This window comes from Aspergillus undulatus, assembly GCF_047715775.1.
Source record: "Aspergillus undulatus strain CBS 261.88 unplaced genomic scaffold BDV17scaffold_5, whole genome shotgun sequence".
Taxonomy (NCBI): domain Eukaryota; kingdom Fungi; phylum Ascomycota; class Eurotiomycetes; order Eurotiales; family Aspergillaceae; genus Aspergillus; species Aspergillus undulatus.
In genome coordinates this window covers 740343-768338 of record NW_027396609.1, presented here as the reverse complement: position 1 = coordinate 768338, position 27996 = coordinate 740343, and the positions used below count along the sequence as shown (strand labels likewise).

The 27996-nt window shown below is 50.9% G+C and overlaps 11 protein-coding genes across 11 annotated transcripts; 6 read left to right on the top strand and 5 right to left on the bottom strand.

Annotated features, from left to right (window-relative positions):
* Nucleotides 1-428: 428 nt before the first annotated feature.
* Nucleotides 429-1783, top strand: BDV17DRAFT_253932 (glycoside hydrolase family 43 protein). The gene is made up of 2 exons (XM_073756711.1): nucleotides 429-1268; nucleotides 1332-1783. Exons 1-2 carry the CDS (start codon nucleotides 532-534, stop codon nucleotides 1630-1632), a joined length of 1038 nt encoding a protein of 345 aa, XP_073619688.1. The 5' UTR covers nucleotides 429-531; the 3' UTR covers nucleotides 1633-1783.
* Nucleotides 1784-3511, bottom strand: BDV17DRAFT_253931 (uncharacterized protein). The gene is made up of 2 exons (XM_073756710.1): nucleotides 3363-3511; nucleotides 1784-3310 (listed from the first exon to the last, which is right to left on the bottom strand). Exons 1-2 carry the CDS (start codon nucleotides 3382-3384, stop codon nucleotides 1923-1925), a joined length of 1410 nt encoding a protein of 469 aa, XP_073619687.1. The 5' UTR covers nucleotides 3385-3511; the 3' UTR covers nucleotides 1784-1922.
* Nucleotides 3512-5701: 2190 nt separating this feature from the next.
* BDV17DRAFT_176868 (Alpha/Beta hydrolase protein) lies at nucleotides 5702-7094 on the top strand. The gene is made up of 2 exons (XM_073754876.1): nucleotides 5702-5985; nucleotides 6036-7094. Exons 1-2 carry the CDS (start codon nucleotides 5834-5836, stop codon nucleotides 7018-7020), a joined length of 1137 nt encoding a protein of 378 aa, XP_073619686.1. The 5' UTR covers nucleotides 5702-5833; the 3' UTR covers nucleotides 7021-7094.
* Nucleotides 7095-7945: 851 nt separating this feature from the next.
* BDV17DRAFT_253926 (uncharacterized protein) lies at nucleotides 7946-9389 on the bottom strand. Its single transcript, XM_073756709.1, has 4 exons — nucleotides 9167-9389; nucleotides 8743-9087; nucleotides 8510-8669; nucleotides 7946-8442 (listed from the first exon to the last, which is right to left on the bottom strand). The coding sequence occupies exons 1-4, from the start codon at nucleotides 9200-9202 to the stop codon at nucleotides 8153-8155; spliced, it is 831 nt and encodes a 276-aa protein (XP_073619685.1). The 5' UTR covers nucleotides 9203-9389; the 3' UTR covers nucleotides 7946-8152.
* A 119-nt stretch (nucleotides 9390-9508) lies between these two features.
* Nucleotides 9509-14045, bottom strand: BDV17DRAFT_253924 (HECT domain protein). Its single transcript, XM_073756708.1, has 3 exons — nucleotides 13546-14045; nucleotides 9787-13480; nucleotides 9509-9738 (listed from the first exon to the last, which is right to left on the bottom strand). The coding sequence occupies exons 1-3, from the start codon at nucleotides 13743-13745 to the stop codon at nucleotides 9616-9618; spliced, it is 4017 nt and encodes a 1338-aa protein (XP_073619684.1). The 5' UTR covers nucleotides 13746-14045; the 3' UTR covers nucleotides 9509-9615.
* A 321-nt stretch (nucleotides 14046-14366) lies between these two features.
* Nucleotides 14367-15751, top strand: BDV17DRAFT_287774 (putative C2H2 finger domain protein; the record flags this gene model as incomplete). Its single annotated transcript, XM_073761240.1, has 2 exons — nucleotides 14367-15674; nucleotides 15734-15751. The coding sequence occupies 2 exons, from the start codon at nucleotides 14367-14369 to the stop codon at nucleotides 15749-15751; spliced, it is 1326 nt and encodes a 441-aa protein (XP_073619683.1).
* A 386-nt stretch (nucleotides 15752-16137) lies between these two features.
* BDV17DRAFT_176829 (putative DUF21 and CBS domain protein (Mam3)) lies at nucleotides 16138-18986 on the bottom strand. Its single transcript, XM_073754875.1, has 4 exons — nucleotides 18510-18986; nucleotides 18217-18433; nucleotides 17485-18154; nucleotides 16138-17427 (listed from the first exon to the last, which is right to left on the bottom strand). The coding sequence occupies exons 1-4, from the start codon at nucleotides 18765-18767 to the stop codon at nucleotides 16425-16427; spliced, it is 2148 nt and encodes a 715-aa protein (XP_073619682.1). The 5' UTR covers nucleotides 18768-18986; the 3' UTR covers nucleotides 16138-16424.
* A 1553-nt stretch (nucleotides 18987-20539) lies between these two features.
* On the top strand, nucleotides 20540-21636 carry BDV17DRAFT_176698 (uncharacterized protein). Its single transcript, XM_073754873.1, has one exon. It carries the CDS (start codon nucleotides 20763-20765, stop codon nucleotides 21468-21470), a length of 708 nt encoding a protein of 235 aa, XP_073619681.1. The 5' UTR covers nucleotides 20540-20762; the 3' UTR covers nucleotides 21471-21636.
* BDV17DRAFT_287771 (uncharacterized protein) lies at nucleotides 21574-23243 on the top strand (the record flags this gene model as incomplete). Its single annotated transcript, XM_073761239.1, has 2 exons — nucleotides 21574-22293; nucleotides 22365-23243. The coding sequence occupies 2 exons, from the start codon at nucleotides 21574-21576 to the stop codon at nucleotides 23241-23243; spliced, it is 1599 nt and encodes a 532-aa protein (XP_073619680.1).
* Nucleotides 23244-23278: 35 nt separating this feature from the next.
* Nucleotides 23279-23633, bottom strand: BDV17DRAFT_176751 (uncharacterized protein). The gene has a single exon (XM_073754874.1). It carries the CDS (start codon nucleotides 23552-23554, stop codon nucleotides 23315-23317), a length of 240 nt encoding a protein of 79 aa, XP_073619679.1. The 5' UTR covers nucleotides 23555-23633; the 3' UTR covers nucleotides 23279-23314.
* Nucleotides 23634-25143: 1510 nt separating this feature from the next.
* Nucleotides 25144-27144, top strand: BDV17DRAFT_279532 (flavin-containing monooxygenase; the record flags this gene model as incomplete). Its single annotated transcript, XM_073759734.1, has 6 exons — nucleotides 25144-25231; nucleotides 25287-25409; nucleotides 25474-25553; nucleotides 25606-25924; nucleotides 25988-26626; nucleotides 26681-27144. 6 exons carry the CDS (start codon nucleotides 25144-25146, stop codon nucleotides 27142-27144), a joined length of 1713 nt encoding a protein of 570 aa, XP_073619678.1.
* Between the last annotated feature and the right edge of the window lie 852 nt (nucleotides 27145-27996).

The window sequence follows — 27996 nt, the reverse complement described above, 5'->3', positions numbered from 1 at the left end:
TGGGCCGACTTTTGTCGACACACGGGATTTCGAATACTTAGGGCCAGTTAGCTCAACCGAGGTGTCTATTTTAATCTCTGCGCAGGAAGATCAATCTGATCGAACGCACCAAGTGAGATCAAGATGGATGCGGCTCGTGTCCCAGCAGCGTGGATGGAGCTTCACGAGGAGAGTTGGATCATAGCTGGAGATCTCGTATCGGCATTCCTCCTTATTAGCCCAGGGCGTTCCGAGGAAAACTAGTTCGTGTGAGGATAAAATTAGGACAGCCAGGTGCAAGAACATTCGTCCATCGCACATAGGCGGATTGCAGATTCTTGGTATTGAAAAATCGTGGGGGAGCATTGTGTTGAAAATGAGGCATGATGCAGGAGCAGGGGTTGTAAAGGATGAAGCAAGGGAGAGTGAGAGGAGTCAACCGTCGCTCAACCGGACCCCGATAGCCCAGCACCGACCCTTTGACCCCTCCCCCTCTCGAGATCACCACTCACCCTCAACCTTCACTGCGAGTAAGACGTCAATGTTCGTGTCATGATGGGTCTCATCCTTCAATCTCTCATCCTGCTTCCTTGGGTTACAGCCCTCAAGCAGGTACCCCTCTCGAACGTTGCCAGTCGTGACAACAATGCCCTGGCCGGCAACCCCGTCATCGCAGGCTGGTACGCAGACCCCGAGGCACGCATCTTCGACAATCATTACTGGATCTATCCAACCTATTCAGCCGCATACGAGGAGCAAACCTTCTTTGATGCATTTTCCTCCCCGGACTTGTTGACCTGGACCAAGCACCCCTCAATCCTAAACTTCAGCGGCATTCCATGGTCCACCAACCGGGCGGCCTGGGCGCCATCCGTGGCACGTCGCCAGCGCCCTGGAAACTCAAACCAAGAATCAGAGGCTGATTCTGCCTCGCTCGACTATGACTATGACTACTACATCTACTTCTCTGCCGGCGATGGCGCAGGCATTGGCGTCGCAAAGTCCACCACGGGCCGACCCGAGGGACCCTTTGAGGATGTTCTAGGTGAACCGCTTGTCCCGGAAACTGTCTTTGGTGCGCAGGCAATTGATGCGCAGCTGTTCCAGGATGATGATGATCGGGTTTGGCTCTACTATGGCGGATGGAGCCATGCTATTGTCGTCGAAATGAACGAGGACATGGTGAGCTTGAAAGGCGAGTACCTTGAGATCACGCCCGAGGGATACGTCGAGGGGCCGTGGATGCTGAAGCGGAACGGCATTTACTATTTCATGTATAGTGTTGGCGGGTAAGTTCATCCTATAGATCTGTCTTCTCTACGATTGGCACATTCGTGGCTAATTGAATGCAGATGGGGCGACAACTCGTACGGCGTCAGCTATGTCACTGGTCCCTCACCAACAGGACCCTTCTCTAGCGCCGCGACCCAGATCCTTCGTGGTGACGACCAGGTCGGTACAGGCACTGGCCATAACAGTGTGTTCACGCCTGATGGCGATGACTACTATATCGTCTACCATCGGCGGTTTTTGAATGATACCGCGCGAGACCATCGAGTGACCTGCATTGATCGCATGATATTCGACGATGAGGGAAACATCCTCCCTGTCAATATTACCGTTGATGGTGTTGAGGGGAGGCGATTATCGTGAATGTTTCTCATTCGACCTTCTGGTTTTTGAACTGGTATATGACTGACCACTGCATTTGCGTGCTTTTATGGCAAGGCCAAAACCCCAGGGAACTTGCAAGTTGAGGGGGGACCATAACGTGATGTCTGCTTATGTAATTGGATAATATTGAGCCTCGATATTCTGTATCTATATGCTTGATCACTGCATATGCAAATGCGTGTTTTGATAACCAAACCCAAACGCCAGGGTATCTGCAAGAGAAGAAACAGGTACAATAATGCAAAAATGAAACAAAGTAGGGCGTCCGCTCAAAACATGGAGCTACGCTTTTTCGTCAATTTCCCTTCATCCGAGACTCGCCGCAGCCCAAAGAAGCTGCTCCGCTTATTCTGCAGCTGCGGTTTCGGCGCGGACTGCGGCCCCATCGTAGGCGGAGTAAGCAAGGTCGTTGTGGACATCTGACCAGGCAGCTGCAGATATGGCCGTGATCCTCCATGCGACATCGATGGCGGGCCCTGATTATATCGGGGGTGAGGGTGAGGGTGAGGGCGCTGAGACGGGCCTGAAGCTTGGACTTGCGGTACGGATGGTCTCGGAGGGAGAGAGGGGGTCTGCGCGCGTGCCTTCTTCTCCTCCTCGCCGTAGAGTTTCTGCAGCCGGCGCGTTTCCTTGTCGACTTCGCCTTGGCGTTTCCGACGCGCTTTTTCTTCTTCCTTTCGGCGGGCTTTCTCCTCTTCTTCTAGCAGTCTCATTGTTCGTCGCTCTTCTTCCTGCCGTGCTTGCTCTTGCTGTTTTGTGAGCTGCGGGCTCCTGTTTGGTGGTTGATGGGTTGGCGCCGGCTGGGGTGCTGGTGGAATATTTGTTGCTAGTGCGGGTGGGCGAGTAGGTGGTCGGTTCGTGACTGGAGAGGGTGCTGTGGGAGAGTTGGTAGTTGGCGAGGCAGCGAGGGAGTTGTGCCTGGAGATACGGAACGCTTCTTTGGGAGAGGCAAAGTAGACATCGCGGATGGTGATGGCTCCAAGCATAAGGACAACTTCTAATCCTTTGAAGTCCTCCATTTCAACGCGGTAAAGGTTGGGTTCGTATAATGTCAGCTCACGCAGCGACTTGAATATTGATACAGTAATATCTGGCTCCTTGCTTTTAGCCTTGGCCTCGGGAAGGGCGGATGTTTTGCCACGAAGATAGCAGGTCATATCCTTGGACAACTTGCTGTCTTTCCGCCAGCTAAAGCGAAGCTTGGGTGTTGTGTCTGCAGCGGCAGGATCGACCTGGACGCGATCGAGGCTGGAACCAGTGGGCTCGCGGAAACTGTGCTGCGGCATCTCAAAGCTCCATGAAGCCGGGCTATTCCAGGTCTTCGGCTTGTAGTGCACGACTACTTGTTGGTCGGGGTTGTAGAGGTGGATGGTAAAGCGGCTAGGAAGGATAGGCTCTGGGGGAGGGGACACGCCTCCATTTTGACGGATCGCTTCCGCCGACAGCGTTGGTTGTGTCCATTCAGGTATAATCAAGACTTCGCCGTAAACAACATCTGGTACCCATGGGTCGTAGAGCGCGGCGGCGAAGCGGTTCCTCGACTCGGGAGAGGACGGATCGGGGTAGCGGAGGGAGTAAGCGGGTTCAGGCTCGTTGCCGTACTGGAGGAGGTAGATGGACAATAAGTGAGTGTCCTTGCTCGGTTTGAGGTAGAATGCTGGTTTTGGTCAGTTCTCCGCATGTGGTCTGCACAAGCAACGGGGACGCACTGGGGAGACTCTCGTCGAGCATCTCGAGGCACGCGCGGGTTGTTCTATGAGGAGTTTAATTTGCAGTCAGATTTGTGGCAATTCTGCAGTTGTGAACGAAGTGCCATTGGGTCAGGGGCCAAAGTGTGTGCAGACAAGGGAAAGCGAGCAGCTTATAAGAGTAGGACGAACGACCATCCGCAGTGCCTCGCGCATGACGAATCCCGAGGGCTTCCGTATGGGGTAATATTCTGCCTGAGGCTGTCACTGCGCCCCCGCTCCGCAGCCCACACAACTAAAAATAGTGGAATGACAGGCAGCAGAGAATCCATGTTCCTCTCTACTCGCGCCAAACAAAGACCCTTCCTCTCCTCGGCCAATTGATTCTGGTTGCTTCTCTGATACGAAACCCTGGTGCCTTGGCTCAGCTCCGACAAATCGGACGCTCGGATTCCGCCTCATACTAACGACAGCACTTCGCTTCTCAGCATACTATACGAGCTTGCGAGGTGTCCAATACCCCGGCGCGATTTGACTCTATGGGGGCGGAAGACCCTCAATAATCCTCAATAATATTAAGTGCCATATACCTCCGCAAGGCTGCATCTATATTAAGACGCCCAGCGTCGTATCTTTCCTGAACAGCTGTGGATCGCTTGTCCTCAATGGAATACAAGCTGCCTGCTGGTGATGCCGGCACGGCAGGGGTCGGCCAGCTCCGCTCCAGCTTTGAGTTTGCTGAATATTTCGATGTTGGATTTGTCAGGAGACACGCGTCAAGCAGGTTTCTTCGCCAACTAAAGATCGACATCCTGTGTTGCGAGATCTTGAACCATTGAGCATCGCTCAGTTTCAGCCTTGGGAACTGATCTGCTACTTCAGCGTCCGCCGTCGCAGCAACACCGCTGTTTGAGAAGAACGCCCGAATGCAAAAAATGTTTGTCCAAACATCTCGTCAGCCCGGATCCACACACAAACCAGCCAGATGTCGCTTTGATCTAGACTCATGTCGAGACAGTTCGTGCAATCGTTGTTGCTGTCATGCCGTGGCTCAATGATGGCTGTAGCATGCTTCATCACACTAAGCGCGGCACATACGCATTCTCACCCGCTGACTTGAAGAAGAATTCCTATTATGGGCCGTCAATCTCTGTACTTATGGTTTGAGGCGGTAGCACGGTTCTGCTTTCCATATGGTTCCGTTTCTCAGGCTAAGTGTTTCTACCTTGTTAGGTCGCTTCCTTACGGCGGTGCCTAAAAGTCGGCAGATCTTTTCGCAAGCTGTCACTCCACACGTTCCCCCAAAGACCGGGTCATTTTGCTATGGTGTGAGATTTCGAGTAACGCGCAATTGTCTGACATTATCAATGTCTCGCTGCATGCCACATGCCCCCCGCTCTTTATGTGATGTCCAGGAAGTCGGTGTTTGGAGTCAGAATCTTTTCCGTGTGCAGAAATTGTTGACAGAAGCGCTCGCCAATTAGGGCTTCATCGACTGCCATACTGTCCCGGAACCCGCGAGCATGGTTGGTCTAGAGCTTCCCTCGCGCCAACTGGCCTGAGTTCGTGGGAGCGAGTCGGCGGGATAATGCCTGTTGGGGCCTGAATAATTAAGGTTCAACAGTCATCGCTCATGGTTCTAATCTACTGTGCGTTTTCTTTTTCTCAGCTCACTGCGTGAGCTAGACAGGGGAAATTTCACCAGCAGGTTAGATTTCACCAGAAGGTTAGGAGCTCTGGTATCCGCGGACCTGGTTAGTCTAGAAGTTGTCCCCGTCCGGCCTAGCTGGTCCGCGGGAGGCGGGCTGGTGGGATAATGTTCTTTTTTACTCTTTCGCCTGATTTAAAGTTCAACATACTGAACGCTGTCGGTTCGAAACTGCAGACGGCTGTCTCCCTTTCTTTGTCCCTTGTCGTAGCTGTCGTCAGGTCCCAAGAGAGCTTTCCTGAGGTTCGCGTGTCATACCATTGCTTGACCATCCTGGTATCGAGGAGTATGGGAACCACTGCCCAACTCCGGGACATCAAACCGACACTGTCCGTTTGTTCATGGAAGGTGCTTGCCATATCTTGTCTACTGAGTTTTTCATCGCCTTGGAGGCAACGCACTTCGCATCCCGGAAAATTCCACGGGATGTACGTAGGCGTTTGGGAGTTTGTACAATGCTCTCTCCCACCGTATCAGTGGCATGATCATACGCTAGATTTTTCGGTAGCGAAAGCCTGACAAAAGTGTTTCGAAATATGAATATTATTGTTAGACATCCAGTCACGTCTATTAGACCCGGCATGGCAGGTCAGTATTCCTGCCGTTGCTTGTCCTTGGTGCAGCGCAGGGCTAGTTTGTCTCGACCAGGAAGGAGCCCTGGAGCGACACACTTGCCAAATATATGGTTATGCTTTGACAAGAATGTTTTGAATCTCTATTTGTTCTTTCCATCACTGAATCTCAACCTATTTTCTCCTCCAGTTACTCCAATATCACCGACAGCATGGCAGCCCGAGCCGCTATCATGTCTCTGGCACTAGTCACGGTGGCTGCGCCAGTGATTTTGGCCTCGTTTCTGACGCGCAGAGCTCGCAAAATTGCGTCGGAGCAGGAGATCTCCTTCACAGACGACCTTCAGCGTTCGTTTGCTAGAGGGTACGCCTGCTTATTGCTGCACCCTTATGTATGCTAACATGAACTACCAGTCTTACTGCTATTCTTCCGCTTCCAACGATGCGCTGGATTTTCAAAGCTCGACCCACGAAATATATTCTCTCGTCGAACCGCTTCAAACCTTTCAAGGATCAGTTTTTGATTAGGGTATCCAACGGCTCCTTCAACGGATACTGGATCTGCAAAGGACCACCCGGAAAGCCCCAATTGCAGAAGGAAAGCGACATTGTGCTTCTCTGGTTCCACGGCGGTGCCTATTGCTTCGGAGACCCTCTGGCTCCCGCCTTGAATCTTCTTCGAGTCGCCGAAATTGCGGCAGCACGTGGCATTTCGATGAGTATACTCTCCGTGGAATATACTCTGGCACCTACAGCAACCTTTCCACATCAACTGCGCGAGGCTATCGCAGCGTACCGGTACCTTCTACATGTCGAATGCGTCCCTGCGGAGAAAGTCATATTGGGGGGAGAGTCAGCTGGTGGACATTTGGCGCTTTCTAGCCTTATGGCTCTTAAGGAAGAGATTTTGGCCAAGCCCAGAGGCGCAATGTTGCTCTATCCCTGGCTCAAACTTACAAGTTCCGGTCCTACGTTTGAAAGCAATCGAAACAAGGACGTGCTCAGCAAACGGCTGCTTGATCGTTGCGGCGAGGCAGCGATGGGAGAGCGAGGTCGTGTCGACGCGTTGAATCTGGAAAACCTTATCCGGCATTGGCAACCTGGCTGTGAACAGACCTGGAAAGATATATTACCGGAATATACCTGGGTCAATATCGGCGCACATGATGTGCTTCTGCACGATGTTCAGACCTTCGTAGACTGCGCCAAGGCTGATGGAGCGCAGCTGTTCCTGGAAGTCGTCTCTAGACAGCCGCATTACTGGAATTATGCCCGGGACAGAAATTGGGAGGACTTTTACTGCAACTTGGGCCCTAATGACCAAGTACCGCCCGGAGTGATGGAAGGGAGCACCAGAGTTGCTGAAGGGTTGTTTATGATTGTCAATCGCGGAAACTGATTGAGCGCTGACCCATGGGTTTCGCAATAATATGGTGTTACTGAAGGATTGAGGTTATGGTGAACCAGTCATGCATTGCTTTTGTGTTTCGGATACGGAGTTTGAGTCGGGAGCAGTGGGGTTGGCGAGCCCTAAGCGTGTACTGGTACTATACGGTGTAGTCGAACTGATATTGAGGGATAATGTCCCAGACAGAGCCTACGCTGCGCCAGTGCATAAAGATATCGATATTCAGAGCCTGTTCCGTTTTTTGCTCGGTTGTATAGCATAAAATGCCGATCCTAGCGAGCCTTTCACGCCCAACAACCAACCTACCCCCTCCAAGTTAGTTCAGCAACGCAGAGCGGGTCAAGAGACACTTATCTTGAGAGATAGTGAAAAATGCCTATAATCGTCAGCATAATAGAACGGATGTATGCATACCTAATGTCGGTATCGCATACTCGAAATGCGGCGTCGCAATCAGTCGGTCTATAAACATAAGCACCAACTAAACGCGAGAGGAACTTACCCCTGAACAGTCTATTTGCATTGCGGTAACAGCGATCTTCTGGCTCTATGTTAGGAGTTTCACCCTGGAGGGGCATACCTGGCAAATTATGAGGTATGAAATCAATTCGAGATCTAGCGAAGGGCGGATTTGAAAATATTTAAATGTCAAGCAAGGACGAAGAGATGGTATGTAAAATGAAGAGGGCTTACCGGCTCGGATTGCGCGGCGCATGTCTTCTCGTGGCTTGGATGATCTGCGATGTAATGAGTCTATAAACTGGTCAATACTTCCCAACACTCGGGTCTGTGCGGAAGACTGTCATCGTTCCAATGCAGAATACGGCTTTCTTGGGCCCTTCTTATGGTTGAGAGGGATAAAGGCATTAATGGAGGGTCTTTGTGCTCAGCAATGATACAGGGAAAGGAACATACATCATATAGGTAGACAAACCTTGTGAATTTTTATAAGGAATTATACATGGGCTCTTGAGCGAGTGGCTCATGACTATAAAGGAAAAACCAAAGCATCAACCCGAGAAACATCATTGTTCTATATTCTTCGTCACATACTCTTTTGAAAGGGGAGAAACAAATCTATCCACATCTAATCATCAGCTATCAACCATGAACCATCTACCTTCTATACACGAACACCATCAACCTCCTTCCCAGCCGGAACCTTAGCGGCCTCCCGCTCAGCGGTGCTAAGCTGCAGCCCCTGGGCATCCCACCCCTGCACACCCTGCTTATACAACTCCTTCTGCTTTTCGCGGTCGGCCATAGCGCCCTGCTTGCCGCGGCGCTGGCGCGAGTCGAGCGTCTCGATTAAGCTCGCGTTGTCCGAGTCAAGCTTGTGGCCTTCTAGATCGTCGAGGTCGATCTTGTCTGAGAAGGTGTATGTGCGGTATTCTGTGTTGACCCAGCCGGTTCCTGGAATATTGAGATCGATTAGAATCTGATGAATGTCCTACTTAGTGGGTAAGGGGAGAAAGCTAACCCTGGAACTGGCTGCTGTCCTCCCAATCCTCAGTGAAGTAGTGCAGTACACCACCGTGGGAAACCATAACAATCTCCTTCTCCGGCCGGGCCTTCAGCCAGCGTCGGGCTGCGCGCGCGCGCTCCCCGACGGCTGCGTTGGTGGGTGCATAGCGACCGGTCTGCCAGACAACGCAAAGTCCAATTAGCCACCCAACCATCCAGCTCATACTTCATAACAAAAAGCAAACAAACCTTAACATTCCACCCATCAACAACCAACCCCGCGTCAACAGGCAACCCCTTTCCCTCAATCTCCCTCCTCAAATCGGCCGGATCCGACCCCGTATCACAAGGAACATCACTCGTTTCCTGAATATCCGGCAGCAGAATCAACTTGAGGCTCGGGTTCGCCTTGAAGACGGGCTCGAAGCTCTGGAGAGCAGTGTACATTGTCCGTCTAAGCGGCGAGGCAACGATGAGATCGATCTTGTCATGGCGCGGGAAGGAGTCGCGGAGTTTCGTGCACTGTTCGTTGCCGAGGTCCGTGAGGAGGGGGTCGGGGATGACGTGGTTTTCTGTACAAAGGTTGTGGACGCCCTGGTATTTGAAAGGAGGTTAGTGAGGCGGTTTTTGAATTGACGGATTGGGATTGAGTGTGAATGTGACAAGGACGTACCTGGGCGTGGCGAACGCAGTGGATGATGGGTGGCATCTTTGGCGGGGTAGCGGGGCAGGGATTGACGGTGGTGAAAGTTAGGGAGGAGTGAGCGAAGTATGGAGAGTAGTTGTGGACTAGAAGGTAAAGAAGGGAAGAGAGGAAAGAATTAATCCAGTACAGTATCAGGTGAGTCAACGAAGGAAAGATGCTTGTGATCGAGAACTCACCGTGTGGCCTAAACTGGAGACTTCGTTGGTGGAGAGAAGCAGAGAAAAATGGGGATTCCCCAGGGGCCGCCAACGACAGGCTCTCTTGGCATCGGGCTGGAAGTAAGTACCTTTGGGTCCTGGACTATCTGAAGAGGGTTGGTATTGTCTAGTCTACACCAGGATTAATCTAGCTATATACAAGCAAGAATATGAACGCCATCCTAGCCCACCAGCCCATCCCGCGCAAAGGCCCAGCCATTACGCAACGCCAAACCCTCGCGCGTTCTCCAACGCCTTGTTAAGCTTTTCTTCCAGCACGGCCTTCGAGGAGTACTCTGGCAATAGTAGACGTCCGAAGCAGGTCAAACTGGTCGGGAGACGCTAGAGCGAATGTTAGTCAAATCCAGTCTTGGTTCAAATAAAACTTACAGCATCGCCCACGCCGTTCTTCTGGATGACAAACATGATGCTCGAAATCCCATTGACCGGCACTCGGTCACTCGCGGTAACAAACTCCAGAAGCTGCGCTTTCTTTTCAGCGGAGAAATTGCGAGCTATAGCCCAGAAGTCTCGGATCATCTGGTGACCCGCACCGAAGCCGCCTTCATATCGAGTGTGCCGTTCTAGCTGCGCCATGTCGATTTCCTGGATGCCTTCAACCACTCTTTTCAAAGCTTCCGGTGTGAAAATAGACAGAGACGGTCGGTCAAGGCAGGTGTAGAATCCCTGCGCAAAGGCTTCGAATTGTGGCCGGATCGACTTGTCAGTCAGCCAGAAAATGTAGTCTTTCACAAACTGCTCCCGATTATCGTTGGTCACTAAAGCAGCTTCCTCAGTTGGCGGCGTAGGGGAAGGCAGAGAAGGCAGTGTTGCTGCAGATTTCCCAGCATCTTCGTGCGAGCCAGCGGTTTCGGCAGCCATGGAGGATGGCGGGCTAAGGTTTGACTGGTCGGTGAAACGGCGGACATCAGACCAGGAAGGAGAATGTCGCACGGAACGACTAGATTGCGGAGTGGGCAACAGGGGCCATGGCGCATCTCTTTCGACTCTCTCCATATCCACCGTCTCAACGCGACCAAATGCCTCAAAGCCGAACTCATACGTTCTCATGAAGATGTCTCCGACATCACCGTCATTCCAGCCCAACAGCTGCTCCAGGCCGTTGGTGAGCTCCGGCCATCCGTCGCGAATATGCTCTAGATGTTTGACTTTCAATCCGAGTAGTTTTCGATAAAAGGCTGTCGGGAGACTGACAGGGAGTGTTAAGCCATTGTAAACGGCCAGCGACATCAGCAAGCCGAGAAGCTCGAACTTGTAGAGCGGTTCCAACGAACAAGGCTGAAACCATGAGAAACGAGTGCGGCTGTCCGTCGTAAACATGCCATAGGCTGGGTCAAGAGCTTCTGCCATCAACAGCCGGAAGAACTCTTGTTGAACGCCGCCATGATCAAGACCTTCCTCTCCTTCGTCCATGCCCATTTGAACCTTCAGCGGCCGCATGAGCTCTCGCCTTTCGCGCCGCCAAAGCTGGTCCAAAGCATCTTTGAGAATGTTATCTCTACGAATAACAAGCACAAGATAAGTGGTCATGGACGTTCTCATGCGAGCTAAAAGACCAACATCGTCTTGGATCTCAATGGCACCGAACGCAGTCTGAGTCACATGTCTCGTCGTAGTCATAGCGGCTTCGTAATATCTGGACATGGCAGAATAGTTAAGAGCACGAAAATAAATGACAAGCGCGGACGGAGGGAACAAGAATGAGTAGGATAAAAGATGCAATATCTTGTTGCTGGGTACTCGTGCCATCCACTGCACTGGCATATCGAGTGGATCGAGGCGCTCAGAAAGGAAGGGAGTGTGAAATGCCTCTGATGGAAGACCCAGACGGTTGCGCTCTCGGTATAGAACGGACAGTATCTGTACGACGCCTCCTTCTGAGCTGCTTCGGGATACTTCAGGATTGCCATCCCAGCTTTTCATGAAAAGAGTACGTAACCATTCGGTGATGATCGCAGGCGCACTTGGGAAACGTCGACCTGAGTCATCGGTTTTGGATCCAATAACAAGATCATGGTGCTGGCTGAGCGTTTCGATGAGAGTGTCGACAGCATTAGTTTTGGATTTCGATACCTCCTGTGTGTTTCCAGAACGCGTCTTTGAGATTTCATGGAAAGCCAGCCGAGCTGTAAGCGCACGGACCAAACGATCAACTAATCGAAGAGCAAGCTCGTGCTCCAGCACGTCTGTAGCTTCAACAACCATTTGAGCGTCCTTCCGCCGAAACATTTCCATGACTGCGCTCATGGCCACGTTCCCAGTTGACCGCATAAGAACCATGCCGCTCCACGTAGAAGAATCTATTTCAGGCAGAGAACACGCCAAAGCGAACAAGACAACCGCTGCAACATCTGCGGCGTTGGCGTCGGTGATATACTGGTGACTAGAAGTCTCAAATGCACGGCGAATAATGATAGGAGCTGACACCGAAGTTGGGGCGTTTGAAGTGTAAGAGGAGCGTCGAGAAAGCCTTCCTGGCGCTGATAGCTCTTTGGGTGGCACGAACAATGCCTCTAAGGCGTTCCACAGGCTGTGAAAGACAATATCCTTGGGGCAAATTGAGAAAAGTTTTCGCAGTGAGGGTTGTAATTGCTGAAGATTGAGCTTAGGTTCCTCGATGTGCTTGCCAGGGTCAACCGCGTCTTCCCTGAATGAGCGCAACAGCTGTCTACTACTGCCTAGTGCATAGAAAACACTTTGAGTGATAAACGTAAACACTGCGCGCTGCCGGGGTGTCGCAACTCGCAATTCGAAATCCTCAAAACTGCCGCTGGATTCCATAAAGGCCAACTCCTCCCTCCACTTATCAGCCTCTTCATCGGAGAGAATCAGCATCTGTTTCAAACCGTCAATAATTTCATCATTAAGGTGGCTTAGTGACTGGATGGCGGCCGTGTCTTGCACAGGGTGTGGACTGCGGTGTCGGGGGTGATAACGAGGTTGCTGGCTTTTTAGAGGTTGTTCATTCTCGACACCCGCAGGGCGGTCTTGCGAATGACACAGTTGTACATCGTTCAGATATTTCGCCCCGTCCCAAGAAACACGCCTTTCTTTCTTTACTTGTTCATGAGAGCGGAGATTCGCGTCGACAGCTCTCCCACGATGTTTCTGAGGGCGATGCTTAAGTGCTGGCGGCGAAGGAACGTTGATAACATCATCAGCATTGGCGTTCGGATTCGCACTGACTGAGAGTTTTCTCGCCGATTTTAAATCTGGTAATGACTTTTCGTCTAGACTTGACTTTGACCCCGAGGGCCGTAAGTCAGGTTCTGTTAACGAGAATCGCTTTATTTGCTGGTTCGGTAACTTCAACTCAACTGCAGTTGTTTGCCCTCCGGTATTGCGCGATGAAGGGGTATGAGGATTACTCCCGCAGTTGTTTTGATACGGGCGTTGCTTGTAATGCGGTTGGTCCTTGTCCGAGTCCATGTGCGCCTGGCAGGTATCGGAATTCGGAGACCGAGGTTCTCTGTAGCGCGGACGGCCGTGGTCAAGGTCGAATGAGGCCGGTGACCGACGAAGTGGTAACCATTCAACCATTCTCATCGAAAGGGTATCAAATAGGTTTTGCGTTAATGACTTTGGGTCTTTCATCTCCTGGGCTGGTGAGTTGCTGGCCTCTGGCAGCGAAACCACGTGTTTACGCGACCCGCGCGTAGGTGAAGAGCTTCGCACAGTATCATCTTCAAGATGCCGCAGCCCTAAATCCCCATTTATTATATTGTCTGTTGATGAGTGTGGAATACGGTTCTTCCTTGACCTTTCGGACGGCGCGGCGGAGTTTGGGCGATCGCGTGTCGGGCTTTGGATAGACGGCGCAGGTGTCCGGCGCTTCGACCGGCGAGTTGATTCTTGAGAGGAGAGTTCAGACTGAACACGATGAGGGTTGCGACACAGTCCGGATTCTGCATTGTCTAGACTAGCTAGATAACAGGCCAGTGTGCGGGCGCTCAGCTCGGTGTAACGTCGATACGGCCCCTCCGTCACCCGTCGCCGATAACTAGCACACGTTATTGTTTGGCAATTTGCATCCTGACACCCGTAGAGAAGTTGATTCTTGTATCTAAAGAAGCACAGAATGAGTCTCTGTTCACAAATCACCCTACGCACATTTGTCCTTGTACTCACTTTCGAACCAGGATGTTGAACTGCCGCCGCCGTTCGTCACGATACCATAATAAGACCTGAGCGGGATCCGAAACATCGACAGTATTTTTGGAAATGATATCTGGAGCACTGGATGGAAGCTTCGACGTGTGGCTCTGGGGTCGATCCATGCCACGCGAGCCCTCATAGGAGCTCACGGAAGGCCCGCGGAGCCTCGTCATATTTGCGGTGCGATTAGCATCACTCAGCTAATATAAGTCGAATATAATGGTAAGTAATGAGGTGAAGCTGCGCAAGGTAAGGCGTATCTGAGGTAGAATCTAATGAGTAGTGGAAGATATTGATAACTTGGATAATTTGAGGCAGCAGCACCTCGACCGCTTCGCGCATGGAGATGGCCCTACAGATGTCAGGTCCCGTGATCTGCGTGAGTCAGCGATAAGGCTAGTCTATAAGAAGACTAGCGCAGCTGTGAGGGGCAAACGTCATACCATCCTGATTGGGCAAGGCCGACAATTTGTGCGGGTTGATTATCGATCAGTTTTAGTGACTCGAATTATAAGACGTCTGCTTTCTTTGTGGCGAGTATCCAGAATCCAAGCGAATATTTTGCTCCGAGCAGTTTACAGAGCCGAGCACTCTTGGTGTCTTTGTGGCTCATTCCTCCCGTGTGCTAGATTCTGCGTGAAAGGCGCGGTTATTTTTTTATCTCTCATCCCACACACCCCGCCTCGAAGAACATCACTTTGAACTTCTGTAACATTTCTGAACAGTCACTAAAACCATGGCGGCCAACCTACCGTACACTTGCAACACCTGCTTTGTTGCCTTTCGCAGCAGCGATGGCCAACGCGACCATATGCGCACAGATTGGCAGTATGTTCACCCGGTGGCGCACCCCGCTATTCGAAAAAGCATTGACTTATCGCTTGTCTAGTCTGTATAACATGAAGCGCCGCGTTGCCTCTCTCCCTCCCGTTTCGCAAGAAATTTTCAACGAAAAGGTCCTACAAGCCAAAGCCACCTCTACTGCCGCCGCCGCCAAGGCCTCGTTCGAGAAAACCTGCATCGCCTGCCAGAAGACTTTCTACAGCGAGAACTCCTACCAGAACCATGTCAAGAGCTCGAAGCACAAGGCCCGGGAAGCACGACACAACCGGGATAATGCCGATGACAGCTCATCTGTTATGAGTTCGACATTCTCCCTCGAAGAGCCTATCAACAAATCCCGCGACGGCGAGGCTGATGTAGCCAATGTTACGGAGGGTCTAAAGAGTGCAACGATCGAGGAGGAGGACGAAGATGAAGAAGTACCTGATGCGAAAGCTTACTCGTCAAGCCGCTGTCTTTTCTGCAACGAGCAGTCATCGAACGTTGAAGAAAACACTGACCACATGCTCAAGAGCCATGGCATGTTCATCCCCGAACAGTCATATCTCTCTGACCTAGAAGGCCTCATCCACTACCTCTACCGCAAAATCAACGAGAACAGCGAATGCATCTACTGCCACATGATCCGCAATAGCCCCGCAGGCATCAAAACACACATGAAAGACAAAGGCCACTGCATGATCGCCTTCGAAAGCGAAGCAGAGCAGATCGAAATCGGCCAGTTCTACGACTTCCGAAGCACCTACTCCGACGATGAAGACGAGACTGAGTCCGTCGAAATGGTCGATGGCGGCGTCAAGGTCGCCGGCTCTGACGAAGACGCCGAAGACGAAGGCTGGGAAACAGACGCCTCATCCGTCGACGACGACGAAGACGAAGGATACGGCAAAAACGTCCCCGCCGTCTACAGAACCGAATACGAACTCCACCTCCCCTCTGGCCGGACAGCCGGCCACCGCTCCCTCGCCCGCTACTACCGCCAGAACCTGCACAATTACCCCACGGCTGAAGAGCGAGTCGCGCGCCAACTCGCCATTGAGAGTGGCGAGATCCAGGAGGAGGAAAAGCCTCGTGGGCGGAACGCAAATAGGGCCCTTGTCACCCGTGCCAATGGCGGCACTGGCATGATTGGCGTGACGGACATTGAGAAGCGGAATGTTGTGGAGAGTGAGCGGAAGGAGCGCACTCGTGCGATCCGCCAGGAAAACAGGAATAAGGCGAGAGTTAACCGCGCCGCGAATAACCAGAAGCACTTCAGGGTAAGTTATTCATATTTGTCTCTCTACTTATTATGGACACTTCTAATGAGGAAAAATAGGATCCCCTGCTTCAGTGATTTATTCGCTTTTGGGCTGGATGGTGTCGGTCGGGTAGTATGGTTGGGGGTAGTTGCATGCATGCATTGCATTTTAGAACGCGCGTTTTTGACGAATTGATGATGCCGGATTGAGTTTAGAGGACCTACCTATTTCTCCAGGTTAAAATTAGAATTACGTACAAGCTTTTACCTATCTTTACGGCCTAGGTACATCTGAGGTTCCTAAAGGCTTATTATAAGTATCAGCACTCCGTGCGCAGCGTATGACCTCGGGAGGTAATGAGGAACAATTCTTTCCGGAGGATCCTTGGATACTAAGACTACTAAAATATAATGTGGATGCAATTTTGACGATGCATGTGGCTGATGGAAAGGCTAGACATATGACTTGTTCATCGAAGGCAACGACCTTAATTAATCACCGGAAAAAGCGACATGGGAAACAAACGAAATGATCAGATCTAGATTGATTGGAAATCGGTTAATAATGTGTAGTAAGAATAATGTACGAATCGGCAAACAAATACAATCAACGCGCACATGCGGGCCACTTTGCATCTTGATATAAGAATGATGAGACTGATGACACACGGTGTGGACGCTGGGACAGAAATGAAATCATTTTTCTGGCCGGCAGAGGAATTAATAGGCGGGAAGGGTTTTAAAATATAAGAAGAAACGGCCGTGGGTGTTAAGGGAGTAAAGGAGTCGCCTCGTCCCCGTTGTTGACGTCTCGGCTCTTTTTATGTCTCCGGTGACGACGCTTCTTTTTTGATGTGCTCGTGGATTCGCCGTTTGTTTCGGTCAGATCGATGACCTCGCTTCCCTGACGGACCGGGAATTTAGGTCTTGACGCTTGTCCTTCGGCCTCTGAGGAGCTATTGCTGCTTGTGGTATGGAGAACAACCTTCCGAATACCATTGACGTCGACTATGTGCTCCGTGATGCTGCCACTGCGTGCGGGGCCTCGATGAATGTAGCTGCCGCTGTAGGCTGGATCAGCGTCTGATCCTGCAGACCCAAAGGGGCGACCGTTGGCGGATTGCGGAGAGCGAGCGCTCTCTGGTTCTTCAGTAACCTGTTCTGGAATGGACACGGTTTGGTTGTTCTTCAGGGGAGAATCCGGAGATAGATTGTTAACGTTGCTCACGATTACAGCATGAGCACCGTCCCTTGGGTTTAATCCGTTGTCGGCCAATGCAACCGAGTCGGATGCGGCAGGAAAACCGGCGGATTGTTGTCTGGTGTGCGCCGAGTCAACAATGGACTCCATATCTGTCCGGCCTGAGCGCGACGGAGAGGAGCTCCTGCGTTTGATTTTCACGTTTTGGTAACGTGTCTGACGGGGTCGACTAGCTAGGTTAGATGGACCAAGATGTTTGAGATGTTCACGAATTTCATCGGTTGATCCTAGGCGAGTGACAAGAGCATCAACCGAATGCCTTTCTTTATCCCCTTGTGACCGACGAAGTTGGAAACGGGCGAGAGGCGCTTCTACAGAGCTCCGACGATGGGCAGAGCCATGTGCGTTTGTCGCTGGAGAATCGCCGCCCAAGTCTACCAAAGCACCTTGGGCAGGGGCAGGAGGATCCTCTACGAATCGACCTTTCGGCACGCGCGCATAAGGGGCGGGAGCCATTCGGCGAATCGCCTTGTGGACGTCCACGAAGACATCGGACTCATCAATAATTTCCCTAAAGCAATCAATTAGTTTCCATTGACTTTGCCGTCTGAGAGACTCATATACGTACTCGCCAATCAGCTCCTCGATCACATCTTCCAAGGTAACCACACCCAAAGCACCGCTATCCTCACCAGGGTACTCCGAGACAAGGACCATATGCGACTTTCCTTCTTGGAAGAAATTGACGATGTCTAAACAGCTTGTTTCCGGGCGTGTCTCTGGTAAAGTCGCCAAGGCAAAATGACTGACGGGTTTGCAATCTTCCGGATCGTATGTGATCAGCATCTTCACTAGCAGCATGCCAATGAAGTTTCTTGGATTATCCGGGGCATGGATAGGAATGCGGGAATATCCCTGTGAGAGTATGAGGTCCATGGTTTGTTCGTCCAAAACCGTATCAGCCGACATGGTGAAAACATCGTCCATTGGCGTCATTATAGTGCCGACGGACTTCTCTTTGAGGTCTAAAACAGCGCTGATAATAGTGACCTCGTCGGAGTTGAGTTGCTCGCCCGCCTCACCCAGGGTCTTGTGTAACGTTACGAGAGTCTTGAGCCCCGCTTTCTTGTAGATAGTTCCGTGATCCTCTCCAAGCAATCTGTCGAGTAATTTGGCAATGGGCCAAGCAACAGGAGCCATGAGATACATCAGGGCCAGGACGCAGGGAGCCATCCAAGCACCGATGGGAAGGCCGTAGCGAACGCAGATTGACTGAGGGACAATTTCACCGAAAATGACTAGAGGATTTGAAAGACACGCATTAGAACGTATTCCCGCAGATATAAACAGGCTCAATTACCAATTAGCACTGTACTGCCCAGTACAGCTGGCCAGCCGCCTCCGAGCGATCGGTCCAGGATAATAGGTAGGGTTTCGTTGGTGATCACATTGCTGAGCAGCAGCGTCACAAGCACCCAGTGCTTGCCACGCTTTAGCAGTCGCAGTACGCTGGCAGCGTTCTTTCGTTCGGAGGGACTGTCGCCGGACGTTTGGATGACTTGTAAATAGACTTCGTCCTGTAGATTATCGATAAGATAGGGCGTTAGCGGCTGGATTCCAAGGGACAGTCCAATATTCAGGAAGTGAGTATACCTGGCCCATCAGAGCAATTGTTAACCCGGCGAATGCACCACCTGCTAGGACAAGGGCGGCGGCCACTCCAAGGTACAGCCATAAGCTAGGGTCATCGGCTGATAATGCTCCAACCTTCTCGGAATGGCCCCGGGGGTCGAGGAAATGTGTCGGAGCGGCAGAAACGAGTGAAAGGTGCGAAAAAGAGAGCATCAACAATTTGCCCAGGCCCAGGGCTATAGGCCGGAGGGCCAAGGAGCGATTGGCGGATATGGCCATTACCGATGGAAGGAAGAGGGAAGGAAAAAAGAAGAGTCAACGGGGATTAGAGGGACATTTTTGGAGCTCCTCTGCCAAGGAGGTGAGGCTAAACTAGTGGCGTAATAATGCACGAGGGGATTGTCGGACGAGTGACGTGGGGATGGAAAATCAGATACAGCGGCATATAACAGAGCCAATTGACAAAGAAGGGGAGGAATGTCTAGGATGCTAGGTGTTTCGAGGCGTTGGAGAGCCCTCACTTGGTCGTGCGCAGTGAAACACCATCGAGATGAAGCTGCCGGGGGAGACTCCGGATCTCTGAAGGTTGGGGCAGCCAAGGGGTTTGCAGCCTGAGGCATGTATATTACAGGATGGTCCTTACCTAAGGTGGCGCTAGTACAAGCCACTATTCAATTCTAGCTAGCGTGATCCATAGTCCAGGCTCTTAGTCCAAGTTTTCTGCACACAATCAGATCAACAATCCAGGTAGATACGCTACATCCACACTGCACATGCTTCACTGCCATCCTGAACTGCAACGTGGAGCTTGGCCAGACACCAGCAGGAAGCAAGTCATTTAAAATGATGCCATTTGCAACATCACGCGCTCTGCAAATGACGAATCCTTGATTCTCTCTATCTGCACCAGTCCGAGGGCACCCGTTCCCAGCTCGGGATGCTTCAACAGATCCACAGATTCCACATTGAATCATCCGGTCCTATGGTTCATTGTGTATTCACAGCTTAATTCCCAATTCCTGCCTTTTTGAGTAATTCGGAGTGCACTAATGTCTACAAGTATGTGGACGTTCCCTGGAGGGCTTTTCGAAGGCTCCAAGCCGCTAAGATCCACTGCTGGAGGTCCGGGAAACGTAGGTAGCGTGCCATCGGACCCAGGTACGCTCATGACCCCATACTTGGTTGGATTGCGTCAAGCTTCACAGTGTAATGTGAATTGCAATTGATAAGGAAGTAACTTTTACGGCAGCCTAATACCCGCCAGCGTCGGTTGTTCGTACGTAGGTATGCGTAGTTCTCATGGCGTTCTCTGGCAACAACCCGACTACTCAAGGCATCTTGAGATAGAGCTTTGCCTGCCTTTCAAGCGATACCTGAAGAATGTTCCATACTGTAAATATGCCCTATAATGGCCATCTTGAGCTGGCGTCAAGGGTGGCATGAGCATTAGATACCCTGCCTGAAGTTCGTCCGCCTATGTACATTGTGTCTTTGGCTCCTGTTCTCTGGAACACAGGACATCTACAATCGGAGAAGGACTATCACGGCAAGCTCTCTAGGTACTAGATCATTATTCTTGACCTGCAGCATTGCATGCTCATACATTGCTTCTTCAATACCAGACAGGAGGTGTTACTGCTTGCCCGGCTGGGATATTCACAGCAGCATTCACACCAACACTGTAAACCCAGGGCAACATTCAATATTCACTCAACCACCAACCTCACTGCTCGTAAGCAGGCGTTGCGAGTATTTAAGCAACCCATCTCCCATCCTCTTCTTCCTTTTTTTCTCCCACTCCCAACTCTCCGAAGCCAACGGTCTTGACCCAAAGCATCGAAAGAGCATTTCTTTATCACAATCCATCATCATTTCTCATACCTTCATCTCGCAGAACATAACACAACCCTGTACAACCACTTCAGAATGCCGACTCTCTTCCAACAGATCTTCTCCCAAGGAGAGATCTCCAACTACGGATATTTCACACTGTGAGAATCTGCTCCTTCTGCCTTAGTCCCTATTACGAGGCCCTTATTAACCATTGATATCCATTCACAGTACTCTTCTTGTTCTTTTAGCCCTCATCGCTGTCAACAGGGCGTCGGCGACAGCTTGGGGAGCGAAGATACTCATACTTGTTATTGGCACTTTGGTCCGCTTCGGAGTTGGGATTCTCAAGCAGCCTTTGAAGATCCAGTCCCCGGTTGCTCTTGTCAGCATGCCGTTCGAGGCCAGAGCCTTCATGATGATGACGATTCGCAATCTGCGGTCATGAAGTGGTACTTTCCACTTGACCGTCCTGAATTGACCATAATGCGGCTTTCATTTACGTTCATCTGTTATATGGCTGCGGACACTTTCCTCATTTCCCCCCTGCGCATACCCTCGGTCATACTACGTAGCAACATCGAGGATATGATTATAGACTTCGAGGAATCTTATCTGGACATGCAGGGAGACGTCAATCATCTCTCTGGCATTGCCCTCTTCGCCTCTGTGGTCTCCGTCATCGTCCTTTTCTGGCTCATATTGGAGGCCGTCCCGAGCACTATCGCACTTCGGAGGCTGACTGCAGTGCCCGCATCTATCCCAATGGGAGGGTATCAATCCGCTGAGGTAAACCAAGCGGCTTTCTCTATGATCTCCCATGTCGAAGCGGATTTTCAGAACAAAATCAGAGACTGCCGGAACACAATCTTGAATATCGAAGCCCACCGAGACAGGGAGCGAGCTGCAGCAAAGGCAGCCACCAAACGTGCAGAAGAGCTCAAGACCATGCTCGAGGACGAAAGTGCTCGCCGAATTGCGACAGAGAAAGGACAGTCCGAAGCCTCTGCAAAGCAGCGAACCCTCCGAGAGCGACTGGTCGTGATGGACACCCAACTGCACGGGTCGCGAGCCACTTATAAAAATACTGCTACAGAACATGAGTCGGATATCAAGGGGCTCAAAAAAACAAATCGCCGAGCTTCACGATAGATATGATGAAGTTCAAAGCAGAAGGCAAGCAGAGCAAGCACACACTGTCAATATTTTGGAACTTGTCAAACAGCTACAGACAGCACGGTCAGGCCAGCTACTCATGGAGAAAGCCATGATACTCGAAGGTGATGAGCTGGTTGAAAAGTCGAATGATCAGGAACACAACTTGGCTAACACATCGCAACATGAGAAGCAGCTCGAGGAGAAATTACAGAAGCAGTCGCGGGTGGAACAGAACCTTCAAGTTCAAATTGGTTCACTCGAATGCAACTTCAACAGCCGACTTACGAGCATGCGAAACCCATTGAGACAGGAGTTTGCTGCAGAAAATGCTCGGCTGGCCGCGGTTTGCAGCCAGCAGGATGCAATTCTCCGGCAGTACGCCGATGAGAAAAACGCAGCCGACAATTGTATCATCAACCAATACTCTGCTGAGAAAGCGGCGATGGAAGAGCAGCTCAGCTATTTACAAAATCAGGTCGAAGTCTCCAAGCATGCGATCGAGGAGCGGGAAGCGGTGATTGCCCAGAAGAACAAAGCACTCGAAGAGAAAGAACATGACATTCAAGCCCTGCATTTAGAGCTTGAAATGGCTCGATCTGCGGAGTCTCAAACTGCGGAGCGTCAAGCGGAGGACCAGAGAAGAGAACAAACCTTCCGAGACATGGGAAAGGCATACCATGCCACCCTCCAGGCAGAGCGTGAGACGGCTCGCAGTCGGATTCAGGATCTGGAAAACCACCTCAGAAAGCAGAATGAGGAAATAGAGTTTCGACAGTCCTTGTTGAAACAAGCCTGTCGGTTTGATCCAGAACAAAAAGTGAACGACATCAAATGTTTTTCACATTGAAGCTTCAGGAAGTGACCTTAGAAGCTAATGACCGGATCAAGGGACTGGAAGAAACCATCAAAGAGCGGGAGGAAAAGATAGAGCAGCAGGAGCGCGAGATAGGCGCCCTGACGACAGATCAGGCGACGCCGGTGCACCCTGACGATCAGCTCCTCGAGGAGCTCGACAAGAGCGAAAATACAATCGAGGATTTGGATAGCAAGCTCAGAGATACCCAAGATCCGTGCAAAGCCCACGAAGAGAGTAAATTGCATCACAAGTGCCTGGGGAGCCTGCTCAGCGTGGCCAACGGCAACGCCCACTGGGCTGCCGTCCATCAGAACACGAGCAACCCAACGACCAACGAACTGCAGAAAGATCTCGACCACGCATATCAGGAGCTGAACCAGAGCCGTGCAGCAAATGAAGGCTTGCAAAAAAGGGTCGCGAGCCTCGAGAAAAAGGTCGCGGATCTCGAGAACCAACCCAAGGAGGTGACAGAAGAAGATCCGTTCGCCGACCAACGAATCTCGCCAATGACGAATCCAAATGGAGGGTCCATCTCCACCCAGCTCCACGATTCCCAGGTGAGGGTACTCAAGATGGAGGGTGAGATCAAGAGACTGAAGAGTCAGCTCAAAAAGAAAGGACCCAACGACATAATTCCCTTGGAAACCGACGATGACGAAAAGACGAAAGAACTCAGGGAACTCAAGAGAGAAAAAAGTGATTGGAACGATGAAGAGGTCAAGCTACGAAGCAAAAACCAAGCCCTGGCGAACGATATCTCGCTACTCAGCCAGAACCTAGCCGCTGCACAACGAGAGCTGCACGTCGCTAAGGCTAATGCAGCAAAGGGTCCCGCAGGCCAACTCGGCCGAAAAACCAACCCATTCCATATACCTCCAAACTGGAAACCAGGGCAGGGCTTCAAACCCTAGACCACCACTACAAATACAACCAACATTCAGAACAGTGGCCTGGAGCGACGAGAAGTTGCATCAGTCATGATCTAGCAGATACACAACGGGAGCTTTGACGCCGCGTAGGCAACAAAAGCTTTCCGCATATTGATCAGGTCTCTACACAACACTGTTCTGTTTCTTACCCTATGTATGCAGTTAGGTTCCGAATCGACAGCCCGGCGCAGCCCGACCCCGACCCCGACCACTACACCACCAAACGAGACATCTGGAGCACGAGAAGTTGCATCAGATGCACAACGTGCCTTTAGGCAGAGGCTCTCGCACATGACCAGGTCTCAGGGCGGAGGGTCTGTTTCTTAGGGCTCGGTTTGGAAATCTACTGCGTGCACTGAGTGTGCAAAGAGTCGGTTGTGTTTCTTTTTTTTTTGTCCTTGTTTTCTGTTTTCTATTTTTGTTGTCTGCATCTTCTTCTTTTCTACGACGACTACGGTAATGGAGGAGATTCGACAGAACAGTGATTGAAATAGGTAAGTCCTAACCAAAAAAAAAAAAAAGGTAAAGCATCAAAGTCGACAGAAAAGATTGTTCTGCTTGGTCTCATTTTGATGTACGGCTTGTTCGTTGGTAGGTCCGGACTGGGTCGGCGTTTGGAGTTGCTTTCATTCCGGTTCTTTTTTCCCCTCTCTTTCATTGCGAGTCATCATTGGTTTGTTTCTTGTTGCTTCTATGGACGGAGAGAATGATCGGAGTCAGGGATATTCAGGAGGGACTTAGGTTAATGGTGCACGGGCTTTTTTTTTTGTTCTTATCTTCTATATGTTCTGATGCACATACTAGGATCTTGGGCTACGGGTTTGATCGCCACGATTTGTGGGCTCCAATGCTTACTAGTATCTATCTTGGATACGAACTGTCATTCAACAAATACTGTGCATAGTATACACTTCATCTTTATCCATGGCTCTTTGTAGCACCGTAGATGGACTGATTGATTGATTTGTTCTTTTTACAGGAAAAGCATCTAGATCGGTCTCATGAGCGACATCAGCGCAAGTCCCGCGCCATGTGAGGAATCCGACTCATTGATTCCGTTGCCTCCGTTTTGGTCCCATCAATCGTCCATCGTCTCTTTACCTCTCCGAAACGTTCCATGGCTATATATTGACGACCGCATGCATCAGAACTTGCCGAGCTTCCAGCATAAGTTTCAAGGCTACTTAGTATCCGAGTTCGTATTCCCTGTAGCTAGAAGTGCAGACGGAGGATTAGGAATAATAAGAAGAGACCAGACTAGGTAAAATGGATGAGGTGAAGTGCCTGGAGCTTTCCCTGTATTCATGCAGCAGAGGGGATCCGATATGAAAGTGCGTCGGAGGGTTTACTTCATAGATATTTGTTCCATCCACGCATCAAGGAATATGGTGGCAGGAAACAATATCCCGGCCATTTATCTTGGATTGTTATCACATCGACCATGCTGATTGCATGGAGCCTGGGGGTGCGGGTGCGTAAAGGAGCCGGTGATGATGGTGAAATTCCCCGCAAGCACGGTACAGTAAAGCCTCGGCCGCACGATTGTCCACCCCCCGCACCCAGACAAAGAATCTTAGCCAGGCCAAACTCAACAGAGAAAGCACAAGCATCTGCGAGCTCACCTCTCGTAGCAACCACATTTCATACCCGAGGTGATGGGACGTTAGTATTTAATCGGTGAGTAGGAGCCGAGCCAGCGAGGAGTGCGCGGCTTCCTACTTAATTGAGGGAAGGGCTGCTTGTGCCTTCCGGTTGTGCCACCCTCCGCTGTGCGGCTACATCAAAGCTGTGTCAAACATAAGTACTACTTCACCATATTATTACCTTTGGGTGACATTATCCTTACCTTGAACGCTGTCGACGGCAACTACCTACGAGTAAAATGACGGACAAATTGCGCATCGATGCCTACCCAGGCAACAAAGATTATACAAATGCCGCCGTGGTGATCATTGGAGCTGGAATATCGGGTGAATCTGCCTTTGAATTATCGATGATATGACGAGTACCAGCTGACGCCGATAGGGATGTGCATGGCAATCGACCTCATCAAACGAAACAAATGCCATAACTTTGTGATACTCGAGAAGAGCAGCGGCGTTGGTGGGACGTGGCATGATAATAAGTATCCTGGATGCTGCTGTGACGGTCAGGGCCTGAACTCTTATTCTGCACTCTACTGAGTGTTGCGAATGGCTGATGTCGGAATTAGTAACGAGCATTCTGTACAGTTACTCGTTCGAGCAGTATACCAGATGGTCTCGGCAGTTTCCTGGCCAGGAGGAGCTTTTGGTAGGTTATAGCCATAGTGTGATTGCGGCTGTGGCTAAACGCTGTTGTCCAGATATATCTCACTCAGGTGGCCGAGAAGTATGGCCTGTACAAATATATCCGCTTCAACTCCGAGGTCAAGGAGGCGCGATGGGATGAGAAAGAGATGAAGTGGAAAGTCAGCGTGGAGGTCTCGGGGGACAAAGACAATCAATTCACGCGATCATATGTCCTGAGTGCAGACTTCCTCACATCTGCTGTCGGGCAGTTGAACTTTCCTCGGGAGCCAGATATCCCAGGGCTGAAGGATTTTCGTGGCAAAATGATGCATTCCGCACGGTGGGATTGGACATATAACTTCGAAAATAAGCGTATTGCCATCATTGGGAACGGTGTGTTCTCTCCCAGTTGAATTGGGATCCATGGCGAGTAATAGTGCTGACTGAATCCGATAGGTGCAACTGCTGCGCAGATTGTACCAGAGGTGGCTAAGGTCGCTTCGCATCTAACCGTATTCCAGCGCACACCAAACTGGCTGGTTCCACGATTCGACACCGCCATAACGCCTCTTCAGCAAGCTCTATTAACGTATATCCCTCCTCTGCGCATACGGAAGCGCTCCACCACCATGGATTTTCGAGAGGACTTTCATGAGGTTATTCGAGATTCGAATTCGAAAACTGCACAATTTGTTCGTGATATCACTTCCAAGCGTTTGCGAACACAGCTAGCAGATAAGCCTGAGCTATGGGAAAAGCTCACTCCCAACTATGCTCCTGGGTGCAAGCGACTAATTCTCTCCGACGACTACTACCCAGCGCTTAATCGTGAAAATGTGGACTTGGAGACCCGTCGGATTTCGCGCGTCACAGAGACTGGGGTTGAAGTGGAGGACGGCACCCAAAAAGAATATGATTTCATCATTTTGGCTACTGGATTCAGAACCGTCGAGTTCATGTGCCCAATCCAGATCCACGGTTCCAATGGCCGGCCGCTCGCGGATATCTGGAAGGATGGTGCCTCTGCCCTCCATGGTGTCACTGTAGAGGACTTGCCAAACTTTGGGATGTTTTATGGACCGAATACAAATCTCGGTAGGAGTGTCAGCTCCAGTCTGCTTTCTGCAATTGATCGCTGATGAGAAGTAGGCCACAGCTCAATCATTCTCATGATCGAGGCGCAATCGCAATACCTCAATGCCATAGTTGGTAAAGTCCTCCGGGCTCGTGCTCAGGGCAAGACTTTGGCAATGAAACCGGATGTAGATGCCCTGCGGAAGTTTAACCAGGAGCTGCAAGCGGAGTTGGCAAGGAGTAGTTTCGCAGATTCGAACTGCAGCAGTTGGTATAAGACCGAGGAGGGAAAGATCACCAACAATTGGTCTGGGACTGTAGTGGACTATCAGCGTAACCTTTCAAAGCTCCGCTGGGAAGATTATGTGGTTGAAGGAACAGCGAAGGACATTGTCAAGCCTCAAGAGGTAACCCATCTGGGTCGGGTGCATGAGGAAACGTACATTAGCAACCGCTCTTTAGCGTTGACGGCAGGGAGTGTGTTGGCAGTTGTTGGTGGGGTCTTGCTTCGCGGATCCAATCTGTTGCGAGCTCGTTGAAGATAATCGCCGTTATTGTTCCGATGTCTCGTTGCAACTTGCGACTATGAGTCCATTTCGTGATAATTACGGCGTTGGGTGGAGTCTCAGAGTCTTGGGAGTCTCGCAAGGCTGACTGGGTACCTGTCACCTGCCCAGCGACTAATCCTAAAAGGGCAGGGCTGCACCTGTGAGTAAGCCAAGTTATGTACTACCTCGGTAGTTATGTATTGTTAAAATTATTATATCTCTATGGGTCAGGACCAATGTTGGAAACAACAATGAATATCATCAGGAACCTCCGGCACTAGAAATAATTGGCTGCTCCATACAAGACAGTTGATGACGCTCTGACAGGGCGACTGACGCCCCAATGGAGATTGTGCCGCGGACTGATAAGTGTAGTGGCTGCTAGTCCCTGGCTAGCGATTTAGTCCACCAGACAATCCATCCAACAACGGCCCTTTCAGCACTTGTTTCAGCCGGCCTTTAATCTCTCGGGCCTTCTTCTCCTGTCGACCGCGCTTTCAACAGCTCCTCTATTTCTCTCTCAGTCTTTCTTCCTTCGCAGCCTTCCAAATTCCAATCCCTGAGACCAGTGTCTCCAGCCGCTCGTTGCATCATTGTCGGCAGCTCCACTCTCATTCATTCCCCTCGTGTTTCAGATTCTCCAGCGGTTGTTCTCCCCCACTTGGGATCGTCTTGGACCCTCACTTGCCGAATTTCTACAGATTGCTCTACGCGCCCACGTTCCTCTGTCAGCCTGCCCCTGGCTTCGCCAAGCGCCCTCTTGCATTCTGCATTTCACAACTGCAGCACTGCAGCTTCGGCGTCATCGTCCGTGAGACGAGCTGAGTGGCCTTCAGGGCATGG

Bases quoted from the DNA above. Each gene is read 5' to 3' on its own strand.
- BDV17DRAFT_176698 (XM_073754873.1), top strand. From the start codon at position 20,763: ATGAAGTGGTACTTTCCACTTGACCGTCCTGAATTGACCATAATGCGG.
- BDV17DRAFT_253931 (XM_073756710.1), bottom strand. From the start codon at position 3,384: ATGCTCGACGAGAGTCTCCCCA. The intron at 3,311-3,362 runs GTGCGTCCCCGT...GACCAAAACCAG, and splicing joins GCTCGACGAGAGTCTCCCCA to CATTCTACCTCAAACCGAGC.
- BDV17DRAFT_253926 (XM_073756709.1), bottom strand. From the start codon at position 9,202: ATGCCACCCATCATCCACTGCGTTCGCCACGCCCAG. The intron at 9,088-9,166 runs GTACGTCCTTGT...TTCAAATACCAG, and splicing joins ACTGCGTTCGCCACGCCCAG to GGCGTCCACAACCTTTGTAC. The intron at 8,443-8,509 runs GTTAGCTTTCTC...TCAATATTCCAG, and splicing joins GGACAGCAGCCAGTTCCAGG to GAACCGGCTGGGTCAACACA.
- BDV17DRAFT_253932 (XM_073756711.1), top strand. From the start codon at position 532: ATGATGGGTCTCATCCTTCAATCTCTCATCCTGCTTCCTTGGGTTACA. The intron at 1,269-1,331 runs GTAAGTTCATCC...AATTGAATGCAG, and splicing joins TTCATGTATAGTGTTGGCGG to ATGGGGCGACAACTCGTACG.
- BDV17DRAFT_176751 (XM_073754874.1), bottom strand. From the start codon at position 23,554: ATGTGCGAGAGCCTCTGCCTAAAGGCACGTTGTGCATCTGATGCAACT.
- BDV17DRAFT_176829 (XM_073754875.1), bottom strand. From the start codon at position 18,767: ATGGCCATATCCGCCAATCGCTCCTTGGCCCTCCGGCCTATAGCCCTG. The intron at 18,434-18,509 runs GTATACTCACTT...GATAATCTACAG, and splicing joins CAATTGCTCTGATGGGCCAG to GACGAAGTCTATTTACAAGT. The intron at 18,155-18,216 runs GTAATTGAGCCT...CAAATCCTCTAG, and splicing joins GGGCAGTACAGTGCTAATTG to TCATTTTCGGTGAAATTGTC.
- BDV17DRAFT_176868 (XM_073754876.1), top strand. From the start codon at position 5,834: ATGGCAGCCCGAGCCGCTATCATGTCTCTGGCACTAGTCACGGTGGCT. The intron at 5,986-6,035 runs GTACGCCTGCTT...ATGAACTACCAG, and splicing joins CAGCGTTCGTTTGCTAGAGG to TCTTACTGCTATTCTTCCGC.
- BDV17DRAFT_253924 (XM_073756708.1), bottom strand. From the start codon at position 13,745: ATGACGAGGCTCCGCGGGCCTTCCGTGAGCTCCTATGAGGGCTCGCGT. The intron at 13,481-13,545 runs GTGAGTACAAGG...GTGCTTCTTTAG, and splicing joins TTCAACATCCTGGTTCGAAA to ATACAAGAATCAACTTCTCT. The intron at 9,739-9,786 runs GTAAGTTTTATT...CATTCGCTCTAG, and splicing joins AGAACGGCGTGGGCGATGCT to CGTCTCCCGACCAGTTTGAC.